Genomic DNA, 7,918 nt, shown 5'->3' on the forward strand with positions numbered 1-7,918 from the left:
TCTTTCTTTCTTTCTTTCTTTCTTTCTTTCTCTTTTCCTCCCTCCCTCCCTTCCTTCCTTTCTCATTCTCTCTCACTCTCCATTTCTTCCTTCTTTTCTCCCCATCCACTTTGTCTCCCTCCCCATCCTCTTCTTCTTTTCTTTCTTTCATTCTCTCTCTCTCTCTCTCTCAATTTCTTCCTTCCTTTCTCTCCATCTACTTTGTTTTCTCCCTCCCCATCCTCTTCTTCTTATCTTTCCTTCCTTCCTTCCTTCCTTCCTTCCTTCCTTCCTTCCTTCCTTCTTTCTCTTTTCCTCCCTCCCTTCCTTCCTTTCTCATTCTCTCTCTCTCAATTTCTTCCTTCCTTTCTCCCCATCCACTTTGTTTGTCTCCCTCCCCATCCTCTTCTTCTTTTCTTTCTTTCTTTCTCATTCTCTCTCTCTCTCAATTTCTTCCTTCCTTTCTCTCCATCTACTTTGTTTTCTCCCTCCCCATCCTCTTCTTCTTATCTTTCCTTCCTTCCTTCCTTCCTTCTTTCTCTTTTCCTCCCTCCCTCCCTTCCTTCCTTTCTCATTCTCTCTCTCTCAATTTCTTCCTTCCTTTCTCCCCATCCACTTTGTTTGTCTCCCTCCCCATCCTCTTCTTCTTTTCTTTCTTTCTTTCTCATTCTCTCTCTCTCTCAATTTCTTCCTTGCTTTCTACCCATCCACTTTGTTTTCTCCCTCCCCATCCTCTTCTTCTTATCTTTCCTTCCTTCCTTCCTTCCCTCCCTCCCTCCCTCCCTCCCTCCCTCATTTCCTCCCTGGGAGGGGGCTCCAGGCGCAAGGGGCAACAAGAGATAGAGGACAGGGTCCTTTCAAGGAGCTGGCCACGCATGGGGGTTCTGGGCGGGGGTTCCAGGCGCAAGGGGCAGCAAGGGGGAATGGCCAGCCGGGTTGGAAAGGCCAGGAGGCCGTGGTTCATCTGAGAGTGGTGGAGCGGGGCTGGTGATGGTCACAGGCAGAGATGTGGCTGCATGTCCCGGTCTCGGCGTGAACAGGCCGCCAGGGTGGGGCTTGGAAGAGGGGCATCCCGGGGGCCGAGCAGCTAAGGCTGAAGCCACCCTGGGCTGGCTTTCCGCCTGAGCTTCTCCCCGCTGGGGCTGCTCCATTTCAAAATCCGCCTGCAAGGTGAAAGGGAGCCAATCCGCAGCGCTGCCAAGTTCTCCTCCGAAGGCCAGGGACCCCTCAGGGCTCTCGTGTTTTGCTTCCCCCCCGCCCCCCGCCTCCCTTTTGGCTGGACCTACAGCTGGCACGGCGCTCTGGGGGCCAGAGGGCAACGGCTCCATCGCAATCCCAGCCTCCCGTTTCCAAAAAGCCTCTAATCTGCCGGCCATGCAAAGTGCCTTCGAGGGAATCCGTTACATTACAAGAAAAGCTGCCCAAACGCCGTTGCCCCAGCCCGCCGCTCTTAAGTTCATTACTGGATTAAGGGTGGGCTTTGCAGAGCCTCCGCCAGGAAAGCAAGCGAGAGAAAACCCCAGCCACCAGATCGGGAAATGCAAGCCCTTCTCGGTGTTGGCTATGGCGAGGGTTGGCTGGTTTATTCATTGATCATAGTAATATACCGCCTGAGATATGTATCTCTGGGCAGTGTAAACTGTCCAAAATACAACTAATATAAAACAGGATAAAAACAATTAAAACAATTTCACAGAATAAAAACAAAACAGTTTAAAACTGGAAAATAGGTGCATCTTGGGGGTCTTTTAAAAAGCAACCAGAGGTGGAGAAGCACTTATTTGGGCAGGGAGCATATTCCAAAGTCCCTGGGTCAGCCACAGAGACGGCCCGGTCCTGAGTTGCCCCCCAACGAGCCGGTGGCAACTGTAACTGGACCTCTCAAGATGATCTCAGAGGCGGGAGGGTTCATGACAAAGGAGGCGTTCTCTTAAGGACCCTGGACCCAAGCCGTTCAGGGCTTTATAGGTGATAACCAGCCGTTGATTCTAGTGGCCAGTTCCAACTGAAGCTGTGCCTGGAGATTTTGGTTTCCCCGACGTTTGTTTGTTCGCTGAAAACTACAGTCATCAGGCAACAATCCAGAGTCCGCATTTAATCAAAGCCTTGCTCAACGGATTCATAGTCAGCACTTGCTGAAACACTGGAAGGGTGAGAGTGTGGCAGACCTCCCCCAGGAGGGTCTTGCCGGTGCCACCACCTAAAAAGCCCTGTCTCTGGTGTTCACCAAGCGCATCCGAGTCAGTGACGGTCCGGAGAACAAAGCTAAAGAGCAGATTTAGCACGCACAGGAGGCTCATATGGCTTCATTTCTCTGCCACCCTCACCTCTGGGTTGGCTCCAGGTGTATGTGGGGGGCATTGGCTAGGTGACCTCTGGAGGACGCCGCCTACCTGTGTGGGGCCCCTTCCTCTTGCCCTGATAACAGACACGGGTTCCCCCCTCCTTTTTTGGTGAGCCAGCAGCAGGAATAGCATTCTAGCCAGTGGCTGTCGCCTGCCTGTGTTCAGTTCCTAAAACACCTTGTGGAGCACTGTAGGAAGAAAAGAACAATGAGAAGCAAGGAAGGAAGGAAGGAAGGCACCCCTTTCCTTTCTAAAGGGCCCTGGGAGGGGCTTAAAGGCATACAGGTGAAACTCGGAAAATTAGAATATCGTGCAAAAGTCCATTAATTTCAGTAATGCCAATTAAAAGGTGAAACTGATATATGAGACAGACGCATTACATGCAAAGCGAGATAAGTCAAGCCCTAATTTGTTATAATTGTGATGATCATGGCGTACAGCTCATGAAAACCCCAAATCCACAATCTCAGAAAATTAGAATATTACATGGAACCAAGAAGACAAGGATTGAAGAATAGAACAATATCGGACCTCTGAAAAGTATAAGCATGCATACGTATTCAGTACTTGGTTTGGGCCCCTTTTGCAGCAATTACTGCCTCAATGCGGCGTGGCATGGATGCTATCAGCCTGTGGCACTGCTGAGGTCTTATGGAAGACCAGGATGCTTCATTAGCGGCCTTCAGCAATTCTGCATTGTTTGGTCTCATGTCTCTCATCCTTCTCTTGGCAATGCCCCATAGATTCTCTATGGGGTCAGGTCAGGCGAGTTTGCTGGCCAATCAAGCACAGTACACTGTATACTTTTCAGAGGTCCGATATTGTTCTATTCTACAATCCTTGTCTTCTTGGTTCCATGTAATATTCTAATTTTCTGGGATGGTGGATTTGGGGTTTTCATGAGCTGTACGCCATGATCATCACAATTATAACAAATTAAGGCTTGACTTATCTCGCTTTGCATGTAATGCGTCTGTCTCATATATCAGTTTCACCTTTTAATTGGCATTACTGAAATTAATGGACTTTTGCATGATATTCTAATTTTCCGAGTTTCACCTGTAAGGCAGGCAGCAAGGGAGAAAGGCTTCTTTGTTTAAGGGAGCTGGAAATCTTAGAGGTTCTAGGTCAAGGCATATGGGGCAGCAAAGGAGAAGGGGTGGGGTCATTTAAAGCAGGCCTTAAAATAGGAGGGCTTGCAGGCCCACGGCTGCCTTTCTTCCTTATGAGGCAAGCCTACAACACTTGGGGCTATTTAGTTTAGAAAAAAGATGACTGCGGGGAGACGTGAGAGAGTTCTGTGAAATCACGCATGGTGTGGAGAAAGCGAAGAGGGAGAAGTTCTTCTCCCTCTCCCATCACACTAGAACCAGCGGTCATCCCATGAAATTGATTGCCGGGAAATCTAGGAACAGCAAACAGAAATACTTTTTCACACAACGCATAATCCACTTGTGGAATTCTCTGCCACAAGGTGTGGTGGCAGCCAACAACCTGGATGGCTTTAAGAGTGTTTTGGATATAACTTCATGGAGAGGTCTATCAACGGCTACTAGTCGGAGGGCTACAGGCCACTTCTATCCTCAAAGGCAGGATGCCTCTGAGTACCAGTTGCAGGGGAGTAATAGCAGGAGGGAGGGCACACCCTCAACTCCTGCCTGTGGCTCCCAGCGGCATCTGGTGGGCCACTGTGTGAAACAGAATGTTGGACTAGATGGGCCTCCTTGGCCCTGATCCAGCCCGGCTGTTCTGATGTTCTGATGTACATCTGCCTTCTTTGGACTGTGTGGCTGCAGCTCCCCACTAGGCAGAGAAACTGACACTCCGCCATGGGTTGGGGAGGGCGGGCGGGCGGCAGAGCCTCCTTGGCGCAATGGTCCAACCCCGCTTTCTTTTCTTCTTCCGCTGACCAGACGACTCCCTCTATGAATCGCCAGAGCCCATCTTCACCAGCAATAATTCCTGCCGGAGTTTCAGGGTGCCGGACGCCTTCTTCGTGGTGGTCCCCGTTTTCTGGACTATTCTCACCTCCTAGCCCCAGCGTGAGGACCCAAGAGAAACTGGGGCTTCCTTTCGGCCGCCGCTGGGAACATGAGGGTGGGGTTGAGGGGGAGGAACGATCCAGACGCAGAGATGGTTCCAGGCTGAAAGACTCGGGCCAGCTTTGGGGGGGAGGGAGGGACGCGGGTGGTAGTTGCAACAGTCTTCGAACTGCAGTTGGGGCCCCAAAGAAGCGTGGGGGACACAGGGCATATGGACGGATGGAGAGGGGTGGGTATTCCATCCCAGCTCTTGGTTTCCTTGGAAAGCCGAGTCATGGATCCCCCCCGCAGATCTGGAGGAGAAGCGCTGGTTTTGACGAGCACAACACGGGAGACCCGCAAGGCCTCTGCTTCGGAGATGCTCCACGGACCGTTTTCTCGCGGCCAGGGTTACTTACGACCACGTATCGGATTGGGTTTTTTTCCTACCCTGATGGAGTTTTGCTTTTTACAGTTTCTAGACCAAATATAGACCTTTTCTCCTCCCCACGCCCCGCCCAACGTAATGTTTGTCCTGTGTTCCATACATTTTCTGCGAGGGAGACTCGAAGAGGCCTAAGTTGGAGGGGTGGGAGAGAGACAGAAAGCGAGAGGAGAGGGAGGGGATGTTCTCCCCCCCCCCCACCGTGCACCATTTTGAAACTGGTTTAACTGGTTACTTTGGACCTCCCAGCAGAAGGAAAGGTGGCTGAAGAGTTAACCACAGTGACCCGTTTTTACATTTCGTGACTCATGGAATCAGGTGGGGTGTCCTGGAATCACCGCCTGAAATCCGGGGGGTGGGGAGGGATGCAGTGTGGCGAGTGCTCGAAAGACCCTGCACAGGACTAGAAGGCTGCCCGGCCCAATTGGCTCCCTTTTCCTGGGCACCCCCCTGCAGAACCACCATCGGTACAGCGGACTCACTGCCATCCGGACAAAGTGATAGGCCGGATCAACCGACGTTCTCAAATAGCTTCCAGCCAGTTCTCAGTGTCTACGGGGAAGGAGAGCAGAAAGTGGGTCTGTCAAAGGCTTCTCGAGGAGGAGAACTCTGAGCCTTATTGGACAGGCAGGATCCGTGCAAGAGAGTGGTTTCCACAAGCATAGAACTGTGATGGGGATGGTACTTTGAAACCTCACCTGCCTTGTCTGAAGAAGCTGGGGAGGGGTGTGATTGGAGAGCCAGCTCAAAACAATGGCTTTGTTTCAGATGGCCGGCCCCAAAAGAGATGGCATGGCCTCTTCTTTCCCCCCAGGTGTGGGTGGCAGCTGCCCAACAGGCAGAAATTCATCGGGCATAGCTTTCACCACAAAGGGAAAACTTTGCCTGTTGAACTTCCCCCTGTTCTGCGGTGTACAGAAGACAGAGGAAGCCTGCCAGGAAAGAAAGGTGGTGGTCCTAAGCCACGGATACAGCAGTGCAATTTGTCACTACTGCAACATAATGTGTGGAGCCATTCTGCAAGGGCAGTATAGAAATTGAACACATAAATAATAAATGAAATGAAGGGTGAAGATGATGGTAGTGTCCCATGGGGTACTGAGCAAGGCTAGGATCCTTCACACCTCCTGCGAGAGATGAGTGCGTTTCCTCTATGCTGCTCCTTTGTGGTTTCAGAATTTGGCCCTTTTGGAAATCAGTCCCCAACTTTTAACCATTAATTCCAATTCCAGAGCTGGAGCATGTGCAGTTGGCTTCTGTTTTCCATACATTTGCGTCTTCCTGCTATGCTACCAGTGAGCCCATGCTCACGAAGACATTACAAAAAAGCAATTAGCATCATGAGTCAATTTGTGTGGTGCTTTACCTATGCTGAAGAGTGCACTAATAAAACACTGCACAAAAGCCATCCAGATGTGCTTGTTTGCATGATTGCATAAATAGCCTTTTGGCGCATGTTTTTTTTAATGCACCCACATGTGCCTACACATGGGTATTATACCATGCAGAATCTTCATACATCCAATTACGCTGTCATGAAGATTTGGCTTTTGTTACAGCATTTTATCAATGCTCACTTCTGCACGGATAAATAAAACGAGAGGCCACGGAACTGGAAACGGCTGTCCTCAGCAGCATATGCTCAACACTCAATACAAAACTGAACAATTTAAAATGAAAGCAGTGGAGAATTACTCATACATTGGTTCCGCTTTGGAAACCAGACTGGATGAGTGGGCCCTCCTCCCACCTAATGCCTCCCTATCGAGAATCAAGAGATTCTTGATTCTTGACCGTGCACATCCCACGTGGTCCCAGTTTCTGGTATAAAGGACCTGGGGAAATGGCAGGAACGTGGAATTGGCCCTGTGCCGTCCAGGCATGTAACCGGGATCAGTCATCTTTGATCTGATCTACAGTTGCTGATTCCGGTTACATGTCAACTTGGTGTGATGCCAACCTGACATGGCCAAAAATTCCCAGGTTCTTAGGACTGGAAATCAGGAGTGTGTGCGCCACGCAAATCTCCCCGCCCTAGCAGAGATCCTGAGAACCAAACCCATAGTTAAGATCTCCAAAATCCAAAGAAAAATTCAGATGGGCAGTTCCAAAGTATTGCGCAACAGCTATTGGGTTCCAGAGACCCAGTGCCCTATAGCTGTTGGGGACTGAGGCCACATCTTCTAGTTAACTCCCTATGGACCAGATGTTAGGTTGGAAACCTGTACTCTTGAGACCCCCTTCTCCATAGGAAGCTGCCATATACTGAGTCAGACCCTTGGTCCGTCTAGCTCAGTATTGTCTACACAGCCTGGCAGCGGCTTCTCCAAGGTTGCAGGCTGGAGTCTCTCTCAGCCCTCTCTTGGGTCCACTATCCAAATGTAGGGAGAGTGAGGGACTATCTGAGGGTCTTGCTTCTGAACCCTGTGACCCTGCCTCTTGCTCCACCCTGCCCACTAGGCCCTACTCTCCCAGTGCACAAACCACGCATGGCCAACTTCCACAGGACACTGCAAAAAAGCAGTCTTGTTATGATTGCACCAGGATTCTTTATTGTGTGGTGTTTTACGAAGCGTGCTTGTAAAGCACCATGCAGACATGTCATGCTTCTGCTGTACACCCAATCACATAATGCTTGCTTTTTTGCAGTGTTTCAGCCATGCGCACATGTGCATGGGTGATGTGGAAGGAATGGAAAGACATGAAGGGAAGTCAAGCAGCAGCCAGCGGCCAGGCGCAATGCTCCATGCAGAATCCAGCAATAAAAAATGGAATAGGGAGGATTCCTAATGCATCGCTTTCGTTTCAGAAACAACCATAGGTAATTCGGAACTCCAGAATTTGGAAAAGGAGCATTTCAGAAGCATCCTCACCTAATAACCACAGTTCATGCCTCACATGACTTCTGGGTAATGCCGCAAAGTGGCAGGCAGTAGGTCTTTGGCAGTGGGCCAATTGCTGCGTGTTTGCAGGCCAGATTGGACCTACAGTCCATTACTTGCTGACTACAGGCAGGCGTTCATGCATGTGTGAGCAGCAGAACAAACATCCCAGATGAACCTCTGCAGATGTCACCAACAACTTGACTTGTGTGAATGCAGCTGGGGTGATTGCCTTGCGGTGGGGGG

The 7,918-nt window shown here is 50.3% G+C and overlaps 1 protein-coding gene across 1 annotated transcript in view; it reads left to right on the forward strand.

The window, feature by feature from the left end:
- Window positions 1–4,474, forward strand: part of EFNA2 (ephrin A2) — a 180,883-nt gene extending 176,409 nt beyond the window's left edge. The window contains exon 5 of the mRNA XM_053289709.1: window positions 4,238–4,474. Within this exon, the coding sequence (XP_053145684.1) occupies window positions 4,238–4,359 (122 nt within the window). The 3' untranslated portion in view covers window positions 4,360–4,474. The remainder of the gene's footprint in view (window positions 1–4,237) is intronic.
- Window positions 4,475–7,918: the final 3,444 nt, after the last annotated feature.

Source organism: Hemicordylus capensis, chromosome 2 (genome assembly GCF_027244095.1).
Source record: "Hemicordylus capensis ecotype Gifberg chromosome 2, rHemCap1.1.pri, whole genome shotgun sequence".
Lineage (NCBI taxonomy): Eukaryota > Metazoa > Chordata > Lepidosauria > Squamata > Cordylidae > Hemicordylus > Hemicordylus capensis.